General features: G+C 57.4%; 1 protein-coding gene across 6 annotated transcripts in view; it reads left to right on the top strand.

The window, feature by feature from the left end:
• Positions 1–17,503, top strand: part of ARHGAP23 (Rho GTPase activating protein 23) — a 78,976-nt gene that overhangs the window by 18,311 nt on the left and 43,162 nt on the right. For 5 of the 6 annotated variants that reach the window (XM_047707240.1, XM_047707238.1, XM_047707236.1 and 2 more), the window contains exon 2: positions 15,388–15,549. In XM_047707240.1, coding sequence (XP_047563196.1) covers positions 15,388–15,549 — 162 coding nt within the window. Of the gene's footprint in view, positions 1–11,088; positions 11,536–15,387; positions 15,550–17,503 lie in introns of those variants that run through there. The other variant, XM_047707239.1, reaches the window with a different exon arrangement.

Below are 17,503 nucleotides of genomic sequence, written 5' to 3'. Positions count from 1 at the left end.
ACCACAACCCGAGCAGAAGGCAGACACCCAACTGCCTGAGCCACCCAGGTGCCCCTGTTTAGGAAGGTTTAGACACTATGCTTTACAACCTCTTTGTTGCATGCCTGTCTCTTCATAAAATCAGGGATTGTTTCATTAATTTAAAACAATCCTTTGTGGACTACTGAGCTCAGATTTGTTCAGCAATTCAGATGTGTCAAGCACTCAACAAGTCCTCTCAGGGGCCCCATTGACAACTGAGAAGGCAGAGGCTTGGAGAGGGAAGCCACTTGACTGGGGTCACAGAGCTGGGAGCTGATCTGAGTTCTCTTTGACTCCTCACTCTCGGTGACACCTACTCAGTAGTTCCAGAATGGGACTGGGGGCTGGGCTCTGAGGTTGACTGACTCCTTCGGGGACACACAAGGGGCAGGGCTAGGCCAGGGACGTAGTCTCCTGCCCCGAGGCCAGTGTGCTCCCTCACTGATGAGCAGAGGGAGTCCCGAGGCAGGCCTGAGGGCCTTGTAATTTCCCAAGTGCCAGACATCTGTCAGACAGGTGAGCCCCAACGGGGCGGAGCTGGCCTGGCGCTGGGGTGGGAGGGTCGGAGTCTTAAGGCGGCAGAGCCTTACAGGGCCTTGACGGAAGAGGGTGAGAGGCCTCCACTGGGGTCAGGGCATCAGTGGGATATCAGCCATGGGGTGACCCTAAAGACCTCCAGCCGCGGGGGTGGGAGCGGGTGTTAGCCAGGGCCGGGCTTCGGCGCTGGTTCCCAGCCAATCGGATAAGCGTGCTGCGCTCTGTTTGCATTGCTATTTGCATGACCACGCCCCTTCGTCCCCCGCCGCTCGGCTTCGGCTCCGCAGAGCGCCTCCCAGGCCCCCGCGGTGTTTCTGGCCCCTGATGCAGGGCTGGCGTGGGCGGGCTGGGGTTGGGGCTGGGGGCTGCGGGGCGGGCTGGGCCGACCTGGGCTGCCAGCCTGGCCGCACTATTCATAGCTCCGGCTGGCGTAGTTCGCATACTTGGCGTTTCTCACGTCTGGGTGGCCTGAGGCTGCCGCCTCTCCGCACTCCTCCCTCCCTGCTCTCCTCTCCTTACCTCCTCACCCCCTCCTTTCCCGGCCTCTTACCCCGTTCCTGCCCCTTCGACCTCTATGCCAATCTTCAGAAATCTAGAGGTGGCCCAGCCCACAGGAGGAAACTGAGGCCCAGAGAGTGGGCGTGTCTTTCGACGTGGCCTCCAGGGAGAAACTGGTAGTAATGAGGCGTGTAATGAGGTGGCTAAGAGCCTGGGCTCTGCCCGCAGACGGACCTAGGCTTGAGTCAGAGCTGCCACTAGCTGCGGGACCCTGGCAAGTTCTTGAGCTTGTGGTCGGGGGAAGTTTTTCAGAAACAGTCAAGCTGAGATCTGGAGAAGATCTTGGTTAGTTAAGAGAAGATAGGGGTGGGGGAGAGGGATCTGTGGATGTGGAGGGCCAGCCCTGCCTGGGTGGACAAGGGCCTGGCCAGCTGGGCTTGGGGGACAGAGGACACTGAAAGAGGATTGGAGCAGCTTCCCTCTTTTCCCCACCTCTTACTCCCTTATTCCAGTACCCCCATTTTCGGGATCCTGTTCCCACTGAGGAAGGTGTGGGGTACAAAAAGATGGACAAAGATCTGAAGCAGCCCCTGCCCCAGATAGTCTCCTCCTGGAGACAGTGTTCTGGCCAATGTGGACTCTCTCTGAAGAGAGGCTCATTTATTCCTTCCCATTCAGAAACATTGCCATGCACAGTCGTAAATATATGCACACTAACTCAAGAGTGATACAGGAGTCTGACCTAGTCTGGGGTCCAGGGGAGGTGTCTCTGGGGAAGTGACTTTTTTGCTGAGAACTACAGGGTGGATAGGAATTAATTAGGGTGTGGTTTGGTGAGGCAGGGAGGGAGCTGGGCAAGAGAGAACAGCATTCCAGAAAGAGCATGTGCAAAGGGCCTGAAGCTGGAACCTAAAGGCACTGGAAGTAGACCAGGATAGCAGAATACAGAGGGAGGGGGTGTAGTGTACATGGAACCTGGAAACCCATCCCACGGGGCCTGGTGGTCACAACTTTAAAACAATGAGTCTGAACCAGAGGAATGGTGGCAGCTTGGAAGAGAGTGGTGAACATGGTTAACTGGTGAAGGAGACATTTGGGAAGCAAGGTCCTCTGATAGGTAGGATGTGGGGCTTTCTAGGCCATAAAACCTCCCATTTGTTGATTCCCAGAATGCTTTTCCAGTAACTTTGTCAGGCCAGTATCCCTGAAGAAGTAAGAAAGCCTGAGGGACCTAGAGGCAGAAAAGGGCTAGGACCAGTACCAATGGCAAGTGTGATATTCTCTCCATAGCAGCCTTCATGCTGGGACAGTGATCTCTCTCTCACTAGCCCCATGTCTCCCATCGCTCAGTGCCCTGGCTCCAATCATTCCCTACCTAGTACCAGATAGGACGGGGGCTCTGAGGGGCCGGGGTGGCAAGTGGGTGTGTGTCACACTTGTCCCAAGAGGCTGCTCTGCTATTCAATGAGGGAAGGCATGCGTAGAGTGCCTGTCATATAGTAAGGGTTCGATCTTAATTACTGCTGTGACATTTACCATGTCCCAGATTCAGGGCCAGGCAAGCAGGGGAGGGGTAGGATCTGGGGTTGGGGGACCAAAGCGATGCCATCTGTCTTCTGACCACGGAGTCCAGCCCCAAAACCATCACGGCTGCCTTGAGGACAGGAGCCAAGCGAGGTGGTTTGTCCCTGCAGAACTACCATCCCCTGCACCCTTCCAGCTGCCTCTGAAGCATCCTGGGCTGGATTAGGGAGAGGTTCAGCTCCAAGGCTGGGTGAAGGGATGACCTGGACGGGTTAGGCAGGGCCTAGGGTGAGGGGGTGGGTGGTTTCAGGGGTGGGGCTGAGAGCCTCTCCCTGCCAGGGAGCCCCAAGTACCCTGGGGGAGACTTTCGGAATCTGCCGAGACCTGCCCTGGGAGGGGATGTGGTCTCAGCTTGACTAGGACGAGCTCTCCCCTGAAAGAAACCAGTGGGTGCACCTGTTGTCTCTGCCCAGGTGCTCGGACAATAGGAAGAACTTCCGGAGAGGATTGTGTGGGGCCACAGGGAGAGTCAGTCCCAGAGCTCTCCTCCAGTGTGGTCCAGTGTGGAGGAGCAGAACGGATAACATTTTGGAGCAGAGTCTTTGCAAGTATTCTGCCTTCAGGAATGAATGCCCTGAATATGACCTAGTCTGCAAAGGGGCTCTGGCCTCTCTCCAGTACCCCTTGACCAAAGGAAACCCTCCCTAAGGTCTCATGGTCACTCTGTCCTTCTGCAGGGAGCCCTGCTCTTCTGTACGAGACGGGGAGGGGTGATCCCAGGGCATGGTAGGGGGCTGAGGGGCATGGAGAAAGCAGTGGGGAGAGGTGGGTGGAGGGATGAGGGCACCCCGCCCACTCGGGGCTGTGAAGGAAGATAAGTGTGCCGGACCTGGGCCAGCAGGGGGCTCTGCTGCACTGGGACCTGCCTGCATCTCTGACAAGAACGCGCACCCTTCAGTGGGTAGGGATGTTTTTCTTGGAGTGTTTGCATGAGAAAGCATTTGAGAATAGGGACATATCTCGGTGTTACACCCTTGCGTACACGTGTTTGTGTGTGTGTGTGTGTTACAGGTGGTGTGTAAGCTGGGAACAGATGTGTGTGCTGAGGCGGGGAGGCCTCGGGGCGGGAACCCCACAGTCCCCACAGCTTTTGCTAGGGAAACTCTTCCAAGGTTGTGACGCCTTAGGATGATGTGACATCCCGAGAGTTGGGGTATCCATGGGTCCATCCATGCCAAGGACTTACTGGGTACAAGGGTCAGACTCCCCTGGCACCCCAAGAGCTCCTATTTGGGAACTACTAGGGCCCCAAAGGTGACAATAGGGACTCTGAGAAGGCATAACGGAGAGGGGTGGGAGGGCAAGGTCATCCAGACAGGAGGTTGCCAGCTATCCTGGGCAAACTCTGTGGGCAGGGCCTGCTCTTTGGCCCCCCAGGGAGACCTGTTCATTTGTCCCACCTTCTTTCAACAACGTCCTTCAGATGGGAGTTTCAATAGGACTTTGTCCTTTCTTTTTATTGTGGTAAAACACACGTACTATGCAATTGACCATTTCAGTTCAGGGGCATTAAGCACACTCCCATTGTTGCGCAACCCTCACCCTCAGCGCCGTCCATCTCTCGAACTTTGCCATCTTCCGAAACCGAAACTCTGTGCGCATTAAACAGTCCCTAACTTTCCCCTTTCCCTTGGCAGCCACCATTCTGTCTTCTGCATCCTGGTGTCCAGGTAGCTCGTCTAAGCAGAATCATGTAACGTCTGTCCTTCTGTTCCCACCTTATTTCACTAAACGTAACGTCTTCCAGGTTCATCCATGTTGTGATTTCCTTCCTTTTTAGGACTAAATAAATTGTCTCGTATGGATTTACCGTGTCCTGTTTACCCGTTCACGCACCAGTGGGTGTTTGGATGGTTTCCACCTTTTGGCTGTTGCAAATATTGCCGTCATGGATGTGGGTGTACGCATACTGCTTTGAGTCCCCGTTGCCGCTTCTTTTGGAGACATAGCCAGAATTGCTACGTCTATGGTAATTCTGTGTAATTTTAGGAGGACCAAGCCATACTGTTTTCCCACAGCAATGGCACCATTTTGCATTCCACCAGCAAAGCATATGCAGGTTCCAATTTCTCCACATCCTCCCCAGGAACAACTCATTTTTGAGAGCCTGTGGTGTACGAAGCATTCTAGTAGTACGAATCCACTTCTGAAAAGTCCTTAGGAAGCTCTCAGGCTAATGAGGGAGACTTGGGACATACCCTTGAGCAGCCTCCAATCTGAGGGGAAAGACTCAGGCTGTGACCTCTGGGAGACCCTGGACAGATATGGGATGAAAACACAAAACACAACAATGAAACCCTGTCTGTTCTCAGGGAGCTCCCAGTCTGATGGAGGAGGCGTAGCTTCTTCCCTCTGGGGAGTCCCACGTGGGCCCAGACACCAGAATGGATACATGGAGGGTGAGCACTGAGACAGTCAAGGGCCGCTGAGTGGAGTAAATCAGGGGGTGGAGAGGGCTTGCGGTGGACTCTGTCCCACGCCAGCCTGTGGTTGCCTGGGCAATGGCCCTCCTGTTTACTTTGTGGCTGATTCCAGACTCACCCTTTTCTGCAAGTGCTCATTTCCCACCAGAAGGAAAGATGCTCTTTAGTCTCCCCTCTCTCTGCTGTCCCTGAGGAGGGGACTGGTTCTCCTGCTGGGTGGAGGTCCTGCCAACCTGGCACCTTGGCCGTGTCCCTTGCCTGCCGGGGTCTCACGTTGCCTCCTTCCCCACTCCCAAAGGGCCGAAGTTCTGCTAGGGCAGTGGGGCCTTCTGCTGATGCCTCCCTGCCTGGGGGGCGCTGGGGCATGTGGGAGCCTGTAAGGGGCTGGCAGTGGGAGGGGGAGAGGAAGCCCAGGTGAAGGGGTTCACCTGGGTCTGTGCAGACTTCCCTGAGTGTCTGCACATGTCGCTGGGCCCTTGCGTACACGTGGCTGGGCTGTCTGCCTGTCTGACTGTGAGTGTGGCTGGTGTGAGAGAGTGTGAATATCCAAAAGACAATCAAAACAGTTTGCGCTGCCTTGGAGGGCATTACGCTAAGTGAAGCAAGTTAAACAGAGAGAGACACATATTGTCTGGTCTCACTTATATGTGGAGTCTAAAAACAAAGACAACAACAAAAACCAAGCTCAAAGATACCGAGAGCAGATTGTTGGTTACTAGAGGCAGGGGCTTGAGGTGGGCAAAATGGGTGAAGGGTGTCCAAAGGTACAAATTTGGGGTGCCAGGGTGGCTCAGTGGGTTAAGCCTCTGCCTTCAGCTCAGGTCATGATCTCAGGGTCCTGGGATTGGGCCCCACATCTGGCTCTCTGCTCGGCAGGGAGCCTGCTTCCTCCTTTCTCTCTCTCTGCCTGCCTCTCTGCCTGCTTGTGATCTCTGTCTGTGAAATAAATAAATAAAAGTCTTAAAAAATAAATAAATTGTTATAAAAAAAAAGTACAAACTTCCAGTTATAAAATAAATAAGTCACAGGGATATAATATAGGGCATGATGACTCTAGTTAATAATGCGGAATTGCATATTTGAAAGTTGCTAAGAGAGGAAGATCCTCAAAGTTCTTAACCAACTGATCCACCCAGGCGCCCCAAGATCTTAAAAGTTCTTATCACAAGAAAGAAACTTCTATTACTATGTGCGGTGATGGGTGTTAAGTAGACTTATTGTGGTGATCATTTTGCAATATATACAAATAGTGAATCATTAGTTTGCACACCTGAAACTAATATGTGTCTCAATTATACCGCAATAAATAAAATGTTTAAAGGAAAAAAAAAAACAGCCCAAACCAGCTTGCATTTCTTGAACCCCTACTATGTGCTTAGGACCTGTGCTAAGGACTTTCTTTAAATTACTTTGTTTTCCCAACAACCTATGATGTTGGCAAGGAGTGTCATTCCCATTTTACGGGTGAGGATCAGAGGCTCAAAGAAGTGAAATAGCTTGCCCAAGGTCTCACAGCCAGGGAGCGGTAGAGATCCGACTCAGACCCGGAGGTCAAGGACTCCAGAAGTCTCCAGAGCCCGTATGCTGGCCCCTGAGCCTCTGGAATAACTGGGGATTCTGGCTGCTGGGGTCGTGTCCATCCCTCCTTGAGATGGCAGTGGGACTTCTGGGAGGGCAAGGGCTTCCTCCTCCCTTTCCTCCTCCAGCCTTCCTCGGCTCTGGCCCAGTTTGAGGGTAGGAGAGGAGCGTATAGCAAATACCCCAACTCAGGGCAAGCCTGGCTCTGGATGGGGAGAGCATGGGGTCTGGAGAGACCCTTTGGACCACCCTCTGCTCCATAGGCTGGACCGAGTGAGGTCCCCAGGCTCCCAGTGACGCAGGGTTATGGCACACCAAGCTTGCTGAAGACGCAGGCTTGCTGGGCCGGCTCATCAGCTTGGCCTGTTAGGGCATGCCAGGACTGCTTACAAGCAGTGCTGGGAACCAGGCCTCTGAATGGGGCAAAGGGGTGGAGGAGGACAGGGGGAGGCTGCCCTTGAGCAGGGAGACTGGGGCAGGGGTCAGAGGCCCAGGCGTGGGCTGGGCTGGCATGCCTTGGGTATCACATTGCCGGCATGCCTGGGATGGACGGGGACTGGCGGTGGATTTGCTCTGTCTGTGTGTGAGACTGTGGGGTGGTTATAGAGGTGAATATATGGGACCTGTCAGAGAGTCATAAATGGGGGAGATTCTCTCCAGGTAGGGGCACTGTTTGTCCTGCATTTTGGGGATCTACATCTGAGAGGAGGCACTAATTAGGCGAGAAAGAAAAAGAGAAAGAAAAGCAGGCAAAGTGACCCTGATCCCCTCTCTCTCACTTCCTGAACCACAGGCCTTTAGTGCTATGCTTCTCTCTCTTTTCTTTCTTTTTTTTTTTTTAACATCCAATGTGAACCTAACAAACCTACAACCTACGACCTTCAGATCAAGACCCGAGCTGAGATCAAGAGTCGGACACCTAACCAACTGAGCCACGCAGGCGTCCCTGTTTCTCCTCTTCTTACATGCCTTGACCCTTGGGCCCCAGAATGCTCTCCTCTTTCCCAGTTTCTGCTTGTCAGGCTGGCCTTACAGTCAGTCTTCTTCTGTAGCCCAGGCCACCCTCTTCTTGGTGGTCTAACCCTGAAGGCCCCTGACCTTGCCCTCAAGCGAACCGCCCCCTCATAGAGAGATGCAGCTCTGACACAGGGACTCCCTTGGTATGTGGGGGTCTCCCTTGGTGGGGATGACGACAGCTGACTCAGGCCTGGATCTGGAACTTGGGGGCTCCTAAAGGTTTCAGGGGCTGGGATGCCAGTAGAACTATGAGCACCCTGCGATCAAGGTGTGTTCTTATTCTCCAAGGTGTCCCAGCCCTTGGCCAGGCTCCTGGCCCACAGCAGGCACTCAAGACATGTTTGTCAAATGGATAAACAAGAGGGGGAATAGAAAGAGATCTGAGTTAGTCTGGGATCTGGGTTCAGCTTAGTAAAAGTGACATCTTGAGCCAGGCACTTGCCCTCTTTGAGCCTCAGTTTCTGCATCTGAAGAATGGTGGAACACAATCCCTGAATAGCCAATTTAGGGTAAACGCTGCATGAAATCCAGTGAAAGTGCCTTCAAACAGTAAAGAATGATGATCTCATTTGGAGAGAAGACTGGATGCCCTCCCCTTGGAGGCGCAGCCCCCGAGAGAGTCCTATCCCAGGGACCCTCTGCAAGGTGAAGTTGAATGGATTTTGCAAGCTGGTCAAACTAGAGGATGATGGGAGGGACTGCTCAGCGGGGTAATTCCTGATTTGGGGGGAGGAAGCTGGGGAGGGTGTAGGGGAGGAGGACTCACACCAGGCAGGAAGGCTTGGAATAGAATCTCAGCACCGCCTGGTATTTCCCAGCCCTGGGCCCCATCCCCGCCCCCCTCTGGGACCCACCCCACATTCCTTTCCCAGAGGAAATGGGGGAGGGGGCTGAGAGGCTCCCCAGACCTGTAGAATCATCTATTCAAACTCTGTACAACCTTCCAGGCCCTACTGTGTGCACCCCCTTCCTGACAGGCCTGCGGAGGCAGCCGGGCAGAGGGGGCAGGGTGGGGAAAGGGCACGTTTGGGTTGGAAGAGACGGGGACCCCCTTGCTGCCCAGCCAGGTTAGAGGGCAGGAAGTGGACATCATATATGGTTTATCATTTCCTAGGTCTCTGAACACAGGAACCCCGTGCTGCTTCTCTGCCTCGCCCCTCCCTGTAGCCCTCAGAAACCTCAGCAGTTTCGAGGGAAGTGGATTCCTGATAGACTCACAGCAGCACCTGCTGGCCGTGAGAGGCTCCGTGGGGCACGAGGGGGGAGAGTAACCCCATTTCCTCAGAATCAGGGACTGGGCTTGCGGCAAGAAGAGAGGAAGTCAGGCAGCTGGAAGGACCTACTGGCTGCTTACTGGGAGAGCAGGCCGGACTCTGAAGGAGGACATCCCTGAGACTCTTGCCCTCAATTGGGACCACAGTGTGTGTGACAGGGCTAAGGACAGCGTGTGGTGGGGCTCCCAGCTGGTCTCTGAAGGCCTGACCTTGGTGGGGGAGCAGACAGGGAGGCACAGGACTGACAAGGGCAGGAGTGGTCCTGACCCAGTATCCTTGGTTTTCCAGTGGGGGGGGGGGCAGGGAGGCTGCTAATGGAGATGCCAGGTCAATGCTCCCCTGACTGCGGTTCCTTCCCACTCTGCCCCTAAGCCCTCCTGACTCAGCGCCCGTGGCAGCCTTGCTCTTCCCGTCCGGCTTCCGCCCGGGTGGGGGTGGGGGTCCAGCTCCTGCACAGGGGGCCCAGCAAGCGGCAAACAGGAAACAGGAGAACAAAACCCGCTCCCTGGCCCCCACTCGCCTGCCTCACCCTCACCCTTCCTCCTCCCTTCCTCCTACCTCCCTCGCTCCTGCCCAGCCCAGTAGTCCTCTAGTTTGCCTCCCTCGGTCTGGGTCTGGCCGCGTTCCTCTCCTGCTCCTCCATCTCCATCCCCTACCCCCCTCCCACCCCATCCACCCTGATCCACCACCATGGCTGTCCAGCAGAGGACACAGGTGTTGGGATGGGGACGGGCAGGGGGAGGTACCCCTTCTGCAGGGCCCTCCCTTTGGTGGTTGCCACTCCAGGGACCAGCCCTATGGCTCTTCCTCCCAGAACTCCTAGATAAGGGAGCAGGGTTGGGCTGGAGGTGCTCTCCTACCGCCACTGCCCTTCCCTGGCTGCCGGCTAGAATTTAGGTGTAAGATCCAAAGTTGGAGTGAGGGGCCCTGGGCTTGGAGTTCCTCGCTTGCCATAACAAGCTAAGTGCTCTTGGGCCTCCATCGCTTTCCCGGAATACGGGGTCATAGCCCGGGGCCTGGGCCACAGTGAGTGGCTATGGTGAAAAGCACCCTGGGAACCGTCCAATGAGACAGACATAGTGGCGAATATGCACCTACTAGCCAAGGCCTCTGCTGGCCCCACCCGGGAAGGGGCCTGGGGAGAGAGAGCCAGGAAGGGGACGCAAGCAGGGTCTGCCATCAACATGGGCTTCCTGTCTGACTCACAAGCTGGGGTGGGGGGTTGGCGAGCTAGGCACCCATTGTCAGCCTGGCCGTGGCCCCTCTGGGTGGAACTAATTGGCAGGGGGTCCTGGGGAAGAGGGTTGCTCACAATCCCCTACCAGCAGTGGTGGGGACCCCACCCGCAGCTTTAGGGACTATCCTAAGTCTGGTGTGGGGTGTTAGGAGAGTCAGTCTGCTCTCAGTGGGGGGCAGTGTGTGTGTGTGTATGTGTGTGTGTGTGAACAGAGGGGTACAGCATCTATGCATGGAATGTGTGTCTCTGGGCGATGTGTGCATGTCATCTAGCTGCTTTCATGGGGGTCTCGTGGGGTGTGTGGAGAGTGTATGGGTGGGTATGGGGGGGCGTCTGGTGTGCTTTTAGGAACACAGTGGGTATGTTTGCAAATGTGTGTGGGGGGGGTGTGGGGGGCATATTTGCATGGGAAGGTATCCAAAGCATGTATGGAAAGGTGTCCCCCCACAATACATATGTGAGGGGAACAGTGCGTTTATGTGGGGTCTGTGGACGGAGGGAGAGTGAGAGTATGTGTGTGGATGGGAGAGTAGCGGCTGTATAGATGTGTGTGTGTGTGTGTGTGTTGTGTGGGTCTGTACGGGGTGGGTAGGTGTGCGTGTACATATGTGCCCCAGTGAAGGTGTTTCTTGGGCACGTGAAGTTGGATGTGCGCGCGTCCTGCCGAGTACAACTCTGCGTGCATGTGGGCCAGGGCACCGTGTGAGCTTCCGTCGTGCGGGAGGGTGAGGGTGTGTGTGTACGTGTGTGCCCGTGGCCAGGGTGTGCGGCTGCGCGGGGGCGCTGTGTAGTGCCTCCCGCGTGGGTGTGGGTGTGTGTGAGTGTGTGGCATCGGGGCGGCCGCGCACAGGGGCCGCCCCGGAGGGGGAGGCGTCTGCCGGGCGCGACTCGCCGGCGTGTCCAGGCTCAGGCGCCTTCTGCGGCCGGGGAGGCGCGGGAGGCGCGGAGCTGTGCAGCCGTCCTGCCGCCGTCCGCGCGGGCCGTCCATCCCCTCGGGGCCCCTGGGTCTCGGACCCGCGGCTCCGGGGGGCCGGCGGGGACCCCCGGGGCCCGCCTGCCACCCCGGGGGCCGAGGACGCCGCCGGCCGGGCGCCGTGGAGCCCCCAGGGTCCCCCGCGCTGCGCGCCCCGCTCCGGAAGCCCGGCCCGCGGCGCCGTGGGCCCGGGGCGGCGGCCGGGCCCTGGGGCCCCCGCCGGCTGCCGCGCTCGTGGGCAGCGCCGTGTGGCGCGTGGAGCGGGCGGGGGCCCGGGGCTGGCGCTGGGAGCGAGCCGTCGGCGTGGACTGCAGCGCCCCGGAGCCGCGCTGTCTCTGGCTGCCCTGCCTCGCCCACAGCGATCTCCCCGAGCCGGGGCCGCGCAGTGCCAGGGTGAGCGCCACGGGGCTGCGGGACGAGGGGGGCAGAGAGTTGGACTGGGGCCTCGTCCGGGTGGGTGGGGGGTGCAATCGGGCCACCAGCTCCTTGGGCTCTTTGAGCTGACCGGCATTCTGGGACGGAGGCCCCGGAGTGGGGAGGGAGTGAGGAGCTGGAGAGATGTGGGCGAGGGTGGCAGGTTGTGGCTGGGAGCTTTTTTGGGGGTGCTGGATGTGGACCTCCCAGTCTGGGGGGCGGCCTCCAGTGGCTCAAGCCTCTGGGTTTACACGTAGTGGAAGGATGGAAGGGACCAGGGTTGTTGGAAGAGATGCTGGGGCACAGAGTCCTGAGGAGTTTGCTGGGCAGGAACCCCGAGTCAGAGGCAGGCAAGGGTGTTAGTAAGTGGAGTGGAGGGCATCGTTTGGCCATCTCCCCGTTAGGGGCGGTGGGCACAGGGCACAGGAGGGCTTCCTAGTGGGCAGAGGAGTAATGAGTGATCTCAGGGAGAGGACTGACAGGCATGGAGATAGGGGGTGGGGACAGTGTGTCTGCTGTCCGGGATCGACCAGGCTGGTAGGGCGTGAGTCACAGTGGGCATCGTGCCCAGCATGAAGGCTGTGCTCCCGCAATGACCTCTTTATGCTACTAGCGGGGAGGAGCAGGACTCCTGGGTTTTGGTTCCTGGTGTTGCTAACCTACCATGTGTCCTCTGTCTCACTTGTGGCCCTGGGGCCATCTGCCCTCTTCCCACCATCAGCTGGCATTTCTGGATGTCTCTATCTGGACCAGGAGAGTGGTAACCAGTGATGTCCCCGTGTCCTCCCGAGTCTCTCTCTCTCCACATCCCCTTGTCTCTGTGCCTCCCCCAGAGAGGCAGAAGTAAGGATGTGTGTGAGCTGAACCCCTTCCCCATCTAGTTGCCTTTCTATTCCCAATGTTGACTCCTTCTCTGTTTCTGTGTCTACCCCCTCACTCCCTGTCAAGACGAGAGCCAGACCCGGTGTTGTCCCAGGTCAGAGGGGAGGAGAGGAAATGTGTGCATCATAGCGTGAAGGATTGAGGTTAAATCCAAGGAAGAACTTCCCACAGGGGCACCACCAGATCTAGCTGTTGATGGGAGTTGTGTGCTCTTCAGGCAGGGGTGTAGTGGCTATGACGGGGGGATTCCCACATGGACATTCTCAGGAGCTGGGTGGAAGGGATGGGGGAAGGGAGACTGGGAGGAAGGAAAAGAGGAAAGGGAGAGGCAGAGACAAGGGCGGGGGTGCCAGTGGGGCTTGGGCCAAGAAGGGACCTGAGAGGAGAAGACCTGCCCCCTGACCTGGGTTACAGCAAGGCCCCCAGAGAGGGGCACCCCCAGGCCACTGGCTGCTCAGGGCAGGATGTGTGCTGGAGGAGGGGTGGGGGGCGTGTGGGGACCTGTCCCAGCCACTTCTCGTCACTGGGGCAGCTGGTGGCTTAAACCTTAATCCAGGACACCGGCAAAACACTGGGCCCTGCAAACAGCCTCATCTCTGAGCCTGGGGGGAGAGGTGTGCAGGGGAGGCAGCTAACACTGGGGAGGAGCAGGGGCTTCTGGTAGGAACAGGCAGGGAGGGTCCCCCAGGCCCTCTTCTCTCCCCCATCAGTTCCTTGCCAAGTCAGCAGAGATAGGAAATCCTGGGGATTTCAGACCTCAGCAGAATTCCCAGAGAATTTTCTCTTCTGGACTCTTCAGACCCCCCCATAGGGGGTGTGGGGCTCGGTGGAACTTGGGCGGGGGGGCTCTAGCTACAAGTGGAAGGAGCCAAGGGTCCATCTCCAGGCCTCCTGCCCCATGCCGGAATCCATGGAATGCCATGGCTGCCCGGACTGGGGAGCACCGCCAGGACTGGGGAGTTCTTTTGCTTGGACCTCTCAGGGGAATGAGTACTCACAACCTCATCTGACAAGCTTTCTAAATGGATATGATTGGAATGATTGCCCTGGCCTGGAGCCTCGCTCAGGCCCCCGTAACTTCCACCTGGCCATGTTCTCTGGGACTACGTGAAGCCAGCCTCCCACCTCTGTCATGTTTTTCTTTCATCTTCTGAGACCTGACAATCCACCCGCTCTCCCAAGCCTGTGTAACTGCGGTCCCACTTTCCACCCCGCACAGAAGTCCCTAGTGAGGGTGCCTGAGTGGCTCAGTCGGTTAAGCGTCTGCCTTCCGCTCTGGTTGTGATCCCACAGTCTTGGGATCGAGTCCCACATTGGGAGAGCCTGGTTCTCTGTCTCCCATTCCCCATTCTCATACTCTCTTTCTCTCTCAAACAAACTCTGAAAGAAAAAAAGAAAGAAAGAAGGAAAGAAAGGAAGGAAGGAAGGAAAAAAGAAATCCCTTGCAAAAGGGCTGGGCCCAGGTCTGCTTTCCACCAGAAGTGTGAACAGGCTGGGCCAGGGATACATGAAGGTGTGTCTTAGTATCCGTTCATTGGAGTGGCAAATTTGAACTTTCTTTAGCTGTTATACTGGGGTGGGGGGTAGAGAAAGGGACTTACTGGGGGGTGGGGGAGGGAAGTTCTCACCCACTAAGCCCACGGGCTTTTTCCCTCTCCACCCAGTTGCCTTTGTTCCCCTGAGGACTCCTGCCTGGTGCTGGTGCTGGGAGGAGTTGGGGGTTGAGGACTGTTGAGGGTGGGGGTAAAAGGGTTTCTTGCCCTCTGAGGTTTGGATGAGGGCCCTCAGATAGGTTAGGATGCCTGCAGTTGGGGGTTAAAAGCCCCAGGGGAGGCATCCTGGCTTTTCACCGTCTTCTCCACCTTGCCGTCCACCGCCCTGGTCACGCGTCTGTCTGACACCCTTCTGTCACCCACCTTCTCTCTCTGCGTCTGAGCAGAGAATCTGAAGAGAGAGCCCTCTCTCAGGGGGTGTCTGTGCTCTTGTCCCTCCTGCTCCAGAAGCAGACCTGTGTGCCCCCAAACCGTGGTCTTCAGACACCCTCTGCCAGGTCATCTTGGGGAATCCTAAGGATTGCATCTGGTCAGCCAGAGGGCAGTGGAGGGCCTCCCCCACCCCAACCCGGTTCCCCCTCTTCGATCCCACGAATAGCCAGGCCTCTGGCTGGGCTCCAGAGCCTCAGGAAGTCCCTTTGGTTGTCTGGGGTCTGGGCTGCTCCCTCGTGGCTCTAGTCCCTCACCTGCTTTTGCTGCTGCTCCTGAAGGATGCATGTTTGCGCTCCCGTCTGTCAGCACACGTGTGTGTCTGTGTGTCTGCAGCATATGCCAGGGGCCTGTGTCTGTATGTATGTGCTGTGCAAGACCCTGATTGTATGCGACTGGGTGTGCACATGTTTGTCTAATGTAAGTGTGTGTGTGTGTCTGCTCCTCTGTGTGTCCGTCCTTGAGCACCTTTGCACAAGAGTGTGCTTCTCTGGGTGTGTGCTGTTCTCACTGCAGGAGTGCGTGCTGACGTGTGTGTGCATGTGTGCGTGTGTGTGTGATGGTGCAGCAGGCAGCAGTGAGCGTGGATGGCAGCAGGCACTTCCCCAGCAAGCAGTCTGTGTGTGCACTTCCTGGAGCATAGTAGGTGCTCAGTAAACATTTGCCAAACTGACCTGAATGAGAATGTGGTTGGCTGGGGAGACTTGTTTCCCTGGAGGCAAAGGCAACCTATGGGGATGGAGGGGAGAGAAAGAAAGAAGCAGCTTTGGGCTGGGGAGGGTGGGAGAGGAAAGAAGGGAGTAAGGAGGAGGAGGAGGTGGGGAGCAGGGGAGGGGGCCTGGAACCCCCCAGGGCCCACGCCCCCCCCCCAGCTGTCCCCCATCCCTTCTGGCTGCGGGAGGCAGTGTGCAGACTCAGGGGCGTGGGCCGCATGGCCACTCAACCCTGTCTCCCTATGTTCCAACAGCTGCCACTGGGCCCGAGAGATGGGTGCTCCCCGGGGCACCCCCTCCCCTGGCAGGGACCGCGGACACTGCTGCTGCACAAAAGTCTCCAGGATGGCTTTGGCTTCACCCTCCGCCACTTCATCGTGTACCCACCCGAGTCAGCCGTGCACTGCAGCCTGAAGGTACCCCCACCTGGTCCCACCACCTGGCCCCACCTGAGGAAGCCTTAATGGGGGGAGGGGAGATCCCTTTGCCCTCCCCGCTCCATGGCCCTTCTTCTGTGGCCTGGAGGGAAGGAGGGTCCCCCGGGAGAGGCAGGGACAGCCCTGGCTGGGTCATTTGCATTGTGGGAGTGTGGACTATCTCCCTAACTGCTCTGGGTTTGGTCTTCCCAGGAGAAGGGGCTGGTGGATGGTTCTGGGCGAGCCAGGATGCTCATGCCCACCACCAGACTCTTGGCCCTTGGAAGGTGAACAACCTTCTATCTTCTCTGAAAGATGGAGTTCCAGGGACTTTGTGTTCTCTTTGGCTGCTTCTGAGCTGGGTTCGTGGTCCCCCTCCCTGGCCCAAGCTCTTGGGGAGTCTGTCTCCACACACCTCTGGCACTCCTGGAGTGTCCCCGTCCGCTCTGGCCTGGGCTCTGTGCTCTGGAGAGCAGTGGGCTGCGCAGAGGGTGCCCTGGGTTCTAATCCCGCTGCAGCTCCTACCTCACTGTGGACCTTGAGAGGGTCTCCCTCTCCTTCGGGCTCCATTTCTCCTCCTACTTGACCCCCAAGAGCCCTTCTGGCCCTCATCTAAATGTCAGGTTCTCTGAGTCCAGGAACTGGGGCTGCAGCGTGGGCTGAGCGGGGGAGGGCCTCCCTGCCTGGGAAGCAGGCGCTCAGGGGAGGCAGGTGAGGGAGCCCCAGGCAGGAACCAGGGCTCCCCAAGAGGGCCCTGCTCCCTCCCCCACCTGTCTCCCAGCAGGGGAGGAAACAGATTTATTTTGGAGTCAGTGAACCCTATTCTCCTCTTCCCTCTGGGCTGGGACCAGCTGTTGGGGGCTGTCCCTTGGGGAGCTCAGTCTCACCTGCCTGAGAGCCAAGGCCTTGCCTGTGTCTGTGAACTTGCATGACTTGGTGTGTATAGCCGTGTGCACATCTATTGGTCGTGCGCATGTGCGTTTGTCCATCTGTAACCGCGGATATCTGTAAATATGCATCTCGTGTACACGGCCCCGTGCGCCCTCATCCGTGTGTGAATCTGGAAGCCCCTCCCTAAAAGATTCCCACTGGCTGCAGCCGTGCTTAAGAGTGTAAGCCGCGGGTGATAGTATATAAGAGGGAGGGGCACAGCCTCCTAGGTCCCTGGGACCTCCAGTCTTTCCTTTCCTTCTTCCCTAGAATGTCCCCCTGCCACCTTCTCTTGGGAGACCCAGCTGAGGGGTGAGTGGGACAGATGCAGCCTGAGTGGTCGAGACAGGGTGGTAGGCCTGTGTCAGAGAGACCTCGCGCATTGGGGTGCTGGAAGACCGCAGGCAGGGCCAGCCAGGGACAGGCTCCATCCAATTTCCAGATCTGCCCAGGGCTGGGAGCCCTCAGGGAGCTCAGCGGTCTAAATGCATCTGTCTGCCCCTGCCACCAGCTCACTGTGCTGTCAGCTCACATCAGCAGGCAGGCACGCTCCATGTGGGGAGGGGCCGGGCCCAGTCACCTTCGTGTCCCAGCTGGGGTGCCAGAGAGTCCTGTGTTTCAGCCCTGCTTCTGCTACTGCCTCTGAGTGACCCTGGACAACTCATGCCCTGTCATCTGCGTGGATGGATGGATGGTCTGTGGAGAGTGGTAGATCCGATGACGCCCAGCATCTCATCCAGCTCTAGTGTGCCGTCCGGTGGCCCTGTCCTGTCTCCCTGGCCTTCTCTCCTTCCCTCATTTCTGTTTCCTCCCCAAATCCATTCTCTCCCTCTCGCTACTAGGCTGATCCCAGGGGCCTCTCTCGTGGGTCTCCTGGACTCCATTTCTTAGCCCCGCTAGATGCTAGAATCTTCTTCCCTAACTGGTATTTCACATCCACTCTCTCCCACCCAGGAACCTTCACTGGCTCCCTCTTTCTCTCCTTTCAACCCCGAACACTTTTGTCTGACTTCTGGCACTTGCT

This window comes from Lutra lutra, chromosome 16 (genome assembly GCF_902655055.1).
Source record: "Lutra lutra chromosome 16, mLutLut1.2, whole genome shotgun sequence".
Taxonomy (NCBI): Eukaryota; Metazoa; Chordata; class Mammalia; order Carnivora; family Mustelidae; genus Lutra; species Lutra lutra.
This window is presented reverse-complemented; position numbering and strand designations above follow the sequence as displayed.